Source organism: Stylophora pistillata, chromosome 2 (assembly GCF_964205215.1).
Source record: "Stylophora pistillata chromosome 2, jaStyPist1.2, whole genome shotgun sequence".
NCBI lineage: Eukaryota > Metazoa > Cnidaria > Anthozoa > Scleractinia > Pocilloporidae > Stylophora > Stylophora pistillata.
The window spans coordinates 44,174,878-44,187,377 of record NC_142520.1 but is presented as its reverse complement, the minus strand read 5'-3'; the positions used below and the strand labels follow the sequence as shown (position 1 = coordinate 44,187,377).

General features: G+C 37.4%; 2 protein-coding genes across 2 annotated transcripts in view; both read left to right on the top strand.

The window, feature by feature from the left end:
• Positions 1-7,324, top strand: part of LOC148739730 (uncharacterized) — a 14,367-nt gene extending 7,043 nt beyond the window's left edge. The window contains exon 8 of the mRNA XM_088750061.1: positions 7,185-7,324. Coding sequence (XP_088606187.1) covers positions 7,185-7,216 — 32 coding nt within the window. The 3' untranslated portion in view covers positions 7,217-7,324. The remainder of the gene's footprint in view (positions 1-7,184) is intronic.
• Positions 7,325-12,046: 4,722 nt separating this feature from the next.
• Positions 12,047-12,500, top strand: part of LOC148739729 (uncharacterized) — a 1,584-nt gene continuing 1,130 nt past the window's right edge. The window contains exons 1-2 of the mRNA XM_088749556.1: positions 12,047-12,091; positions 12,324-12,500. The exon at positions 12,324-12,500 is cut by the window's right edge and continues 50 nt beyond it. Coding sequence (XP_088605682.1) covers positions 12,047-12,091; positions 12,324-12,500 — 222 coding nt within the window. The remainder of the gene's footprint in view (positions 12,092-12,323) is intronic.

Sequence of the window (12,500 nt, the reverse complement as noted above, 5' to 3'; positions counted from 1 at the left end):
ACATACAAATGTTCCTGACTATTTGGAGCCCTGATGGGTATCAAGGAGCCATCCACAGCCCCAATTACCCGGGGCATTCCTGCTGTAGTGTAAAAGTCAGCCATTGTTGCCTGTAGGACAAGAGCAAAGTATTCAATTTCTATAAATTTCAGGCATCATACTCATCTAATTTCTTTAGACTTCAAGGGTTGAATGTCTCCCATTCCCTTCACCTTCGAAAAGAAAGTCCAGAAAGTAAACCTTGTAACTGTTTTTGTTCTTGGATTCACCCGTTAAATTCCTAAACCAAATTAACAAATGGTAAATGCCATAGCCTACATTACAGAGTTACAGATGCAAGCAGGAGGTTGCTGAGCCCAAACGAAGCATGAGAGTCACCCAAGGCAACTGAAGGCTTGAGTGCATAGCAAACCTCCTAACTACATCCATAACTCAAAAGTGTACAGCTGTGGCATTTACCACTTGTTTTATAACATATTCATTGATACATTGGAGCATTAAAGAATTCCTTTATTGAGCTACATCACAGAACCTCAAATGTCATAAGTGTACACCCATGGGCAAAGAGTAGACAATAAATCAATCAGTAAGAGCACCTGCTTTGCTTTAGATTGAGAAACAATTGAGAATTGAAATTTGCCCACATATTTAAGCCAACATTTTTCAAACCTTTCCACACGTTGGCTATTCTGTAATTTACAGTTAAGCTTCAAGCATTACTTACATTCAAATCAGTATTTCGTGTGGGAAGCACTATCCAGTCTTAAGACATTCTCTCCAGGCACCTGGAGACAGCAAGCAATGATCTGCTTACACTTGCCTTTGATACTCCCATGGTATCAGCTATGACTTTGAGAAAACTCCCTGAGGCATAGTAACGGAGTGATATGAGAACCTGAAAGGCATTGTAGATTAATGTCACCGACAAAACATTTGTGGTGGGAATCAAACAGGATCCCTAATCAGAATTTTCAGAGGGCAAGCAAACAACACATGCGGACCACCGAGGAAACAATGTAAACCTGAAATCTTTAAATTTAGCTACAAACACTTAATTTCAGCAGCTTATACTGACGGGAATTTCTCTTAAGTAAATGTACAGAATATTGTGAAAAAGAAAGGAATTCAAGTCTTTTTAAGAGTGATTTAATCGTTTTCTTCAGCGAATATCATGCGTAATTTTCACCGATCTCCAATCGAGTTATCTAGCATAAAGCAAGCTAATATCATTAACAATGCGACCGAAACAATTATGTGATTGGGGAGAAGAATTTTAAAGGTTATTCTTTTCGTTTATCCATCATAAGTACAGTACACTTGTTCGTGTATCACTCAGCTAATGCTATAAGCAACAATTGTCAGCATTTGTGCAACCCGGCCGCGTTTAATGCAAGTCTCCGCGGTCGCTGTACTGTATGATGTTTATTTCTATCTGTATAATGTCAGTTAACTAATTTCCTCCAAAAGAAAAAAAAAAAAAAAAAAAAAAAAAGAAAAAAACATCTGCAATTAAAACACGGGAAACAGGTTTGCCTTGCAGTGTCTGTGATATAATCTTGGTCTTCGCGCTAAACAGAAAAGTCCGCCCCCAGCCGCCATTTTATTTGGTTTTTCAACATTTGCGAGTCTCCGATAACTTTACGGGAGGTTACGACCTCCCGTAAATTACCGGGCAAGATATCGCTAAAATTAACGGGATGGAAACTAACGGGAGTTTCGAGAAACACCCGAAAACTTTACAGGGACTTACCGGGTGACTTACCGAGCCCGATAATTTACCGGGACTTTCGAGAAGCGGGCCCTAGCTTGCCCGCTTTAGAATTGCCAGGCGAGCTGATACTTTTTGAGTTATTTTTTTATTAAGTTATTTTTTTAAAAAAATAACTATATGTTAGCGAATAGATTGGTGTATTGTGGTGTAGTGTAATCTGATCAGCGCAATTTGGTGTATCTCTAAGCAATCTGATTGGCGCATCTTGTTTTTGGTGTATCTCAACGCAATGTGATTGGCCCAATTTTTTGGTGTATCACAAACCAATCAGATTGTAGTATTTTTCGATGTTGCACCAATCAGAGCGTTCTTGCTAATTTGTGGTTTGACAGGTCTTCAAATTTCAGCGAATCAACGCTTGAGTCGGAGAGAGCGGTTCGCGAATTAAGGAAATGTATCAGTCGTGTTGGGAAAGTGGTGGAGTTGTGATCGTTGTACGACTATGCTTATTCTTCCTTCTGAAGGAGACTGAGTGGAACATGAGAAAAATTTTGAATCAAATATTACTTCAGATGTTGATAGGAACAACTTCAGGATATTTCATTGCTGTATATGAGTTAATCAGCGATTCCAATTTTGAATTTCGCTCAAGAAACGAGGTAAGATGACATCTGCAAGAGTTGTAAGATCATCTATTCAGTGTAATGGCTCATGTCCTTCGTGAGGATTTTATCGCTATGATCTGTCTGGATTTGAAAGGTCGTCAGGGAACTTTTTCTACTGATTAACGAGTTAAAACATGCATGTTTTGTGTACCGCTCCTTCACTTACGACGCATACATCGTTAGCTGGAGGCCTAACACGAATTTAGCGCTATAGCGTGTTGTTTCGGAAAGGCTAGTTTTACTGACTCTGGTAAATCTTGCGCAAGATATTTGCGTAAATCATATTTGATTGATAATCTTTTTTTTTGCCATATGGTTGTTCTCTTAGCAGCGGTTGAAACGACCACCAAGTTACATTTACTTTCTGCGTCGACTGCCATGTTACATATCCGTTTCTTTGCTTCTAACAGTCCTCCATGAATGAAATATTGTTTAAACGATACTTTCCCGTTACAATTGCGTGTTACTTTTTACTCGTCAGTATGGATTAGATTTTTTTAGATGAAATGCCCCTTTCCAGTAAACAACGCAAATTTTATGACATAAATCTACCTTAATGAAAAATATTTCACAAGGGACAGAATGATACGGTCGGTTAATTTTCCACGCAACTCTCACGTGCTTAGACGTTTTCTACCAATAAAATTCGCTTATAGCTAACCTGGACTTTACCCCATTGCGTGTCAATTTCCTGTAAACAACCTGCATTTTGTCACGTATTTCGCACGTAAAGGGCAAAGTCAGGATAGGCAACAACCAATCAAGTAGCCCACCTTATTATCCTTTGAAGAATGATACTTTCTCTTGGTTCAATCGACTTTCACTTGTTCGAAGAACGGAGACCGGAAAATATCTTTGTCCAGAGGCTGTAAGAGATAAAATAGAGCTTTCCACTGCAAAATGATATGGAAGAGTAGTTTGAGGCAACCATCTGTTACTGAACGGGCCGGACTTGTGGATCAGCGGATTGAATTCAATTGGTTCGAATTGAGGGCTTTGCTGTTTTAGCAAAATCGCTGTCGAGTGCTTTTCATGGTTTGTTAACATGGAGAGTTATGGAGGCTAAGACTTCGGAACAAGTTGATGCCATCCATGAAAATTTGGAATTACTAAAATCGCCGGAGGAAAGGCGGGATCACTCAATAAAAAGTTGTATTTGAACGCGATGACTTTATTTACAAGGATTTCTCTTGCTTACATCTAATAACAAACCTTTGAACTTTTTTTGCCTCGGAACGATATATCACAGAAGGCATTTTATAGACCTCAAGTTTTTTGACTGATTGAAATTAAAGTTATGTGGCAGTGACTTCCACAAGTTTTTTTTTTTTTTTTTCGGTGAGTAAAGTACAATTTTTTTGTTCGCAATATTTATTTACGGATGGTTTCAATCGCCAACGTTTACATAAGATGGTTGTATTACTGTTCCCAAGGGTTGTTGTTTTCATCAGTACGTTAACAATAGTAGTGATTCACAGTATTAGGCTTGTACTTTAAATAAATATATTTAGGTTCACTCGAAAGATGAGTATAAACTGTAACAAGCTTATCGTTGATGCGCGGCCAGTACTTCAAATCTGACTGACACTCGATGCCAAAACTCAACCTCGTTCCCTGGATATGCCACCACATTACTTTACGCCAAGTAAAAACTGCACGCTATTGGGCATTTTCTTGCACAGGAAAAACCAAACAGAATTTCTGATTCTGGCCCTTAATGGTCAGAATAATAACTAGGACTTTGTCTTTGACGAAGGAACGGCAATAAGCACAATATTAACCTACTAGCAGGTTGTTGTTTAGTCTCGTCATGAGAGATAGCGTTGCGTGACAAGTTCAAATTAGGGCTGTGGAGGTGACTGCAGGAAGCGTTGTACCAATGCAGTTTATTTTTGCCCACAATTATTCAGACACCAGCATCAGTTATATAGTGTCCCATTTCAACCTACGTATCCAAAAAAATAACTCCTGCATGCGTAGCATGCCTATGTTTAAACAATCTGATCAATTTGAGAGTGCCACGTTAAAGTATCATCAATTTCGACCCCTAGGTATCTGCGGGTTCTGACTCTAACCACATCTTACATCAGGTTGATGATCTAGATGTGTGATCTTGTATTGAGTAGCAATAATGGAATCTTTAGTTTTCTTCACATTAAGACTAAGTTTATATGCTTGGTACGGAAGCCGAAAAGAGACAATCCAAAAAGTATTTTTCAAATCCCGAAAAATATTTCAAATGGCAATATTTATTTTAAACTTACTGTCGAAAAGTTTGACAAATCCAAAGATATTTTGCAAATCAAAAACAAATATTTAGAAATCCGAAAATATTTTGCGAATCCAAAAAAATATTTTGAAATCCAAAAAAGTTTTTCGAAATCGAAAAAATTTTTTTCAAAATCCGAAAATATTTTTTAAGTCCAAGAAAATATTTTGAAATCCAAAAAAATGTGTGTTAAATGGGAACACTAAGAACTGAAGTACGATCGAATCAGCGGGCGTGGCGCAAGCTGAAAGCAATCAAGACAACTTAACGATCGAGACAGTGAAAAAAATAGCTATACATCTACAAAGGCGAACGATTAAAAAAAGACGCAATTCCTGATGTGCCTACTCATTTTAAACAAACTGAGACATTTCAGTATACACACTATAGTTCCTGTCACCCTCAAGGAATTAAAAGAGACTTCATAAGAGGGGAAACCCTTAGACTTCTAAGAACAAACTCGTCTCAAACAATATTTGAGGAGAAAATTACCAATGAAGCGGATTTGCTAAAGAGAGGCTACCGAGAGGACCTCATTAGCACAACCCTCTCAGAAGTGAATTAAAAAACAGGAAATTAGCTCTTTAACAAAAACAAAGGACGAACCAACGAATCTTGCCTTTTGTGTTAAACAATACCAACCATCAGTGCAAAACCTAAAGCAAATTCTCATGAGACACTGGTATTAAATAGAAACACAACCACTACTGAACGAAATATACAAAAATCCGTTTCTAGTCTCTTACAAAAGAGGACGGCCGCCCAAAGACATACTCAATGGGGCCAAACTTTGAATAGGCTACTCTAAACACGCGCTGGGGAGTCGTGTAGGTCTGTGAACCCCATTTTACAACAATTTCTCGTCTAACTATTTCCCGAACAGTGTGTTCTGAATGAAGGTGGTTTCTTCTTTGTAACCCATAGTGACGTAGCCTTCTATTCAAAGTCCTCACGTTCATTGAAATCCCATGATATTCTGCCAGAAAGTGAACAATGGTTTCGTAACGAAATCCCTTATTAAAGTAATGATCTATAGCCAATCTTTCGTCTCCCGAGCTGGACAACACACTTTCCTCTTCACGCCATTTTAGTGTTCCACAACAACGGCAGAATGTTTCATTGTTCCCACATTCTCTTCCACATTTATGACAGAACATGTTCTATCCTTGTTTCCTCGCCATTTTGTATGCGGGATGAGGGATATGGCAAGAAAACGCCGGTTTTAACGCTGGGTGACTGCTGGCGCAAATAGCACGTGACTAAATACTTTTTTGGATTTGCAAAATATTTTCGGATTTTGAAAAAGTTGTTTTGGATTTCAAAATATTTTTTTGGATTCGCAAAATATTTTCGGATTTTAAAGAAATTTTTTTGGATTTCTAAATATTTTTTTGGATTTGCAAAATATCTTTGTATTTGTCAAATTTTTCAACAGTGAGTTTAAAATAAATATTGCGATTTGAAAAATATTTTTGGATTGTCCCTTTTCGGCTTCCGTAGCTTGGAGCCAAGACTGGATTTTTGTTTAGATCACTGTTCAGCTTTATTTGTAGATCAGTAGGATCATGAGCAGTAAGGGTAAGACAAGTAACAGCAGCATACAGTCTTGTTGTTGAGGATAGACTACTCGCGGGAAGATCATTTGTATAAATCAAGAATAATATAGGTCCCAGGATGGAACGTTGAGGGACACCGCACACAGTGGAGACGTAATCAGAAAGAGAACCATTAACATAAGTTCTTTGCTTGCGATCAGTCAGATATGATTGAAACCATTTTAAGCTTATGCAGTGAACCCCATAGAAATTGAGCTTTTTAAGTAGTATTTCATGATCAATAGTAGCGAAATCTTTTTTGAGATCGAGAAAAAGAACTCCATTTAGTAAGCCGTTGTCCGTACTAGAAAAACAATAACTGGTTATATCTATAAAGGCAGTCAAAGTGGTATGACAAGGTCGAAATCCCGACTAAGCATGCCTCATTAAAAAGTCATCTACTGACTGGGTGAAGACTACTCTCTCAATAAGTTTACTGACAATCGTCAAGACAGATATAGGTCTATAATTATTTGGATTAGTTTTGATAGGAGTGACTCTGGTTACCTTCCAATCATCAGGGAAAATACCGGTAGTTAAGTATCTATTTATGATGTAGGTCAAGGATGCAGAACTATAAACTCTAATAGGGCACGCCTTTCCAACCAATGACAACGCGTGTTATATCCGAATTTTAATATAAACCCATATCTACTCGCTAAAAAATTGCTCAGTTTATGGAGGATCTGGCCTTAATTACAGCCCTAACTTCTGGGATTCCTTGTCACCTTTTCTCTTTTCAATCACCAATCGAGTTAATCGAGTTACGTTCTAGTGTCCGCGCCGATTACTCCAGGAGTAAAAAGTTACGAAAAGGAGGGGATGTAGAACCGTGCTATAGCCATCTGCAGCCGAATAAGGGGCTTCACTGTAACACCATATACTATTGAACAGTTTACAGTTTTATCATTTATTTTTATTTTTCTTGCTCGACTTTGTTTCAGGCTTGTCAGATTCCTTAGATGCCTTTCTATAGAGATAGTACAAAATCATTCCAGCCAGGACCGGCCAAAATCCTATTTGCAGAAGTAACTTTGGATCGAACAGCGACTTTCTCTTAATAGACATGTGCTCGGTTGTAAAAATCAGTACAGAGTTGGCTATGTGTGAATAAAAGAAAAATAGGAAAATGTTAGGATTTGCTGTTAATTCAATAACGTACTGTCGTATGATAATAGTATCATGATTAGCGGGTAGATTTCGGTATAATTTAACCCATACTATTCTAAAACAACGCCTATGTCTCAAACGCGATCAACTGCTTCCGCCATTGCTTTCTTTATATCCACGAACTGCACGCGTAGTGAAAAATGGGGCTGTGCGGAAATCTTGCCGAAAGAGCAAAAATATAAGGCTTTTTTACTACTCTCTGTCTATGTTAGAACGAGAAGATAGGAATTTTTTTCCCTTTTTGGCCTTTTGCACACACTCAACACATATCTCGTTCGTGGTTGGTCAGTGACAAACTAAAATAAGTTATAGATTACAATATGAAATTTCCGTATTGCACTCGCTCAGAATTAGGTAAACAAACAATGCTAAGTTATACATTATTCCGAAAAACATTAACTTGGTTGATCTTTTACAATTGTTTCATGAAACAACCAAATCAAAGAAATCACATGCATTCTCCAACCCATGAAAAGTTTTCTAAGTAATGTAGTACCAAAGATCAAGAATGGGGAAGTCTTAAAAGAGTTTTATCTAGTGGATTTTTACCAGACAGTCGAAGAGGTCAAAATATTGGAAGTTATCTCTCCCTGCAGTTTTAACACAGTAAATACAATAACTTTTTATTTTAAATAATGCTCACCAGGTGCGTATAATGCACGATCCTCCCAGTAGACAGCGCTATTTTGAGCAATAGCGAAAATCAGACCTGATAAAACAAAAATCAGGCCTGTACGGGATTCGAACCACTGACCTCTGCGATACTAGTGCAGCGCTCTACCAATTGGTAGAGCGCTGCACTAGTATCGCAGAGGTCAGTGGTTCGAATCCCGTACAGGCCTGATTTCTTTTTTTTTTTTTTTTTTCAGGTCTGATTTTCGCTGTTGCTTAAAATAGCGCTATCTACTGCGAGGATCATGCATTATACGTATCTAACACCGCAGTTCAAAATATATGAACTTCATGTATTTCATTGTATCTGATTTATCACTTTCACGGGTTTATTACGAATCAACTTGACAGCCTGCTCCCAGTTGGCTTGTTAGCTCAATTGGTAGAGCGCTGCACTAGTATCGCAGAGGTCAGTGGTTCGAATCCCATACAGGCCTGATTTTTTTTTTCAGGTCTGATTTTCGCTATTGCTTAAAATAGCGCTATCTACTGTGAGGATCGTGCATTTACGTATCTAACACCGCAGTTCAAAATATATGAACTTCATATATTTCATTGTATCTAATGCTCACCAGGTTAGATATCACAAAGGGTCCTAATGTAATCAAATTAACTAGCACGCTTGAATGAGGATACACTGAAACCTTATTGGAAAATAGGTATCCAATGTGTAAATGGTTGAATATGCAACAACTACACAAGATTGGTAGATTGAGGTGGTTTTAAATTTAAACCAGGGCACCAAAAATGGATAAGCTTGAGAGGCAAATGACTGGTAGACTAACCTCAATCAATATCATTTAATATTTAACTGCTACAACAGCATTCAAGTAATTTCAACAGTGCAGAATAAATTACATTCATTTGCTAACAAAACTAACAATTCAAGGGTCAAACAAATGTAATCAAAGTTACTTTGAGTTAGTCCCAGTTTATTTGGCCTATTGGCTTACTAGACTGGAATCTTCAATTGGAAAATAGACATCTTGCAAGCATGAAACATGCAGAGCAGCCCACTGCATAACAATGTCAAAATAAGAAAAAAAAACATGTGTAGAAACCAATCCCCCGTCTCGCCCCAGTCCCAGTGCATGATAGTATAAATACGTCCACATTCGCACGGGTTATAAAATTTGCAAGGACTTTGTTAGTTAAAAGTCAAGCAACGTTAGTTCTCTTAACGCAGTATTCCCAAATTGTCAGTTAATGTCTCCTATCTTCGCTTTTTTCATATTCCATCCTGTATTATCTGTGTTTCCTATGTTATTTCATCGTTGTAATTAGCTGTTCTGCTCTTAATGTATTATGTCTGTAACCTTCGTTCTAGAAACCACTGGCAAATACATGTTTATTGAGAGTTTAAGAATATCAAATTTTTCTACGTCTTCGAATATTTGCTGGTGTGTTGTTAAAAACATGGATACTAAAAAGGAAATATACCACTAAGATACATTTTGCACATTTACAGTACAAGTGTTTCTTCTAAAATGTCCAAAGTAACCTGCAGAGTAAACTATATATCTAACTTCACCCTGTACATTAGGGGATCCATTGAGGGGGACAGAGAATAAAGACTTTATTTGTACCCAGGGTATCTAGAATGGGTTACCTACTTATCATTGTCTGCAATCCTTTGGTACCAGCACAGTTATTTAATAGTATTTATATGTTGCTAAAATTGGCATCTTCACAGTCATCCCAGATAAACTATATCCCATGGATGTACATCATCCATCTTTAGTAGCTAAAAAATTCACATATTAGAAGTCAAAGGAATACTTAAATTAGAGTAATTTTCATTAGACTATATGTAAGTACTGACAGTAACCAAGGTTACAGAACTCTTCTTTCACTAAATGCTGGTCAAGAAAACTAGCTCTGTCTTCTGAGTCAACCAATCTGATTAAGAAAAAAACCATTTGCCACCAACGCTCACATAAGTGCTTCTCATGCTTTACGCAATTTGTTTGTTGTTACATTGAGTTCTCATTAGCTCCTTCAAGATTTTTGTTCAGCTCTGGTTGGCAGCTGAGTGATAACTTTGGTTTATAATTTTACAACAACAAAATGGAATTTTTCTGACTAATATGGCTAAATAATATCCCTTAACCATCAGTTTCCAAATTTGGTAATAAAATAGTGCATTGAAAGCCATCACAGATCAGAGAAAATTCAGGTTACAATGCATACGTATAGTGTACATATTTTCTTAATTGCTAAAATTTTGGTGACCTGAGTGTACTACTTTTTTTTTTAAATTTTGAGAATAAATTTAGTCTACTGACTTCTATCACTGTTATTATATTTCCAATGAAAACTCTGAATGAGACTTTGGAATGACACTGTAAGGCTTCCCCCTTTGTTCCACTTTGGTGTTATTATATATATCTCAATTCAACAATATAAACACTGTTGGGTGATTGAACTGCTTTTCTATTAGGCACAAATCATATTTGTTCTTGCTAGATATCAAAATTAAAATTTTGCGCTTATTTTATCGGTACATGTAGAAATATGTTCCATCATTACATTGCATGAGTTACACTGTATGTACCACTTGTAAATCAGTTGCACCTTTCTATTAAAGAACAATGACTTTATAAATTTCTGATAAGATCTATGCTTTTCTGTCCTCACAAATAGTACTATTTCATGCAAACTAGATTATCAAACCCAAGATATTAAAATCACTGCAGCCTAGAGACACGATTTGTAATAAATTATTAATTTCCCAGCATTACTTTAAAACACCTGTCGTGACACTCCTACACAAAAATAATAGCCTAGACTACAATTGTATTGTTATATTTGTTCAAAAACGGCAAAAAATATTCTTCATACCAATTTTCCAATGTTTCTCCAAGAGAAACGCTCGTAAAAACGTTATTTTGAGTAATGATACAGCAAATATCGCGTAAAGGATTAAAAAAAAAAAAAAAAGACATCCCGTGATATTTTAGAATCTTTGGCCCGCGAAGGATTATTTTTCAATCTCGCTCGTTCACATCACCGCAGAAATAACTAGAAAACACAGTAGATTACAACTTACGGTCTTATCGATATTTCAACAACAAACTTCAGCCTTGACCACTTTTGGCTAACCAAACGTATATCGATTCATTCTCGACATAACATATTTTGCCATAAAATTCACCAGAGCTAGTCCTCCCGTATGCATGCCACGTTTAGTGAGCTTTTAATTTAGAGTAGTTTTCTCGACTGCATAACAAAACCCGCGCAAGCAGGTAATCGCGACAAATTCCTTGAGTTTTCCCACAGGTAATACTAACTTTACAGACCCTATAGATAATCATTTTTTTTTTTTTCGAAGATGAAATCCAACTCCGGGTCAAAACTCATAAAATTTCAGAAATTGGCATCGTCTGAAAGAAATATTACCTGTCATTTAAGCCCATGCATGTACATGTAGTTTGTCCAAGGTTCACATACCTCAACAATTGTCTCTAGATCCTTCTTCGTTTTGGCTCCAGAGGCAACAACCACGGTACAACCAAGCTGCATGCAATACTTTCGTTTCCACAACCTTCTCACTTTAATTTATCCTCCCTTAACCGTGCTAGAATGCTTCTTTTTCTCGAATTTCCTTCAGCCATTGTTAGTTGTCCTTTGGAGCTACTACGTAAAGCACAAAAGGTGAAAACTACAACACAAATTCTGATCGAAGAGCAAGCTTGGGCGTCCACGTGCACGTTGGAATGTAAAGTCAAAATCGAAAAAGCGCGCTTTCGCATGACGCTTTCGTCGTTAGATTATTGGCTGCAATATCGCACGTGTATGCGTCACTATAATCCGTACAAATTCAAACCAGAACGATTAGCAGCACGTAGAAGAAGTAGTAGAGTTAACCTCCTTAAAGCTGACAAGAATCCTTGTTCAACTATTTGTCAGAGCGGTAACAACGACCAGGAGTTCGACAATCGTGGAAAATATAATTTTATGTGTGATGACTCTATCTTTTGTTGTGATGTTAACAGTTCTGAGTTTAGCGGTGAGCAAATGCAAGACACATCAGGGAGCAACTTCGGAATACCTGGCCACTCACGCCCTTTATAAATCGAGTGCTCCCGTGGTCCGCAGTCCACGCTAGGATAGCAAAATTATAAAATTTAATGTACTTGCTAAGATAAAGAAGAAAGTGCTACCGCTGTCCACCCCACCGAAGTCGATGAATAAGTAGTAAACTAATTTATACACCCAAGTGCCATCGGGGCCCGCACTAGGAAGGTCTAACGTACAGATTTCAGCGAGTAAAAAGAGACGATGAAAACATTGAAGATGTGTATGATGGCGCTGTTTATCAGAGGAAATTTGGTCCAGGCAGATTTTTGTCAGAACCATGTAATCTCACTCTTAAGCTCAGCAATGATGGTGTAGCCATATCCCATTCCTCGCAGCTT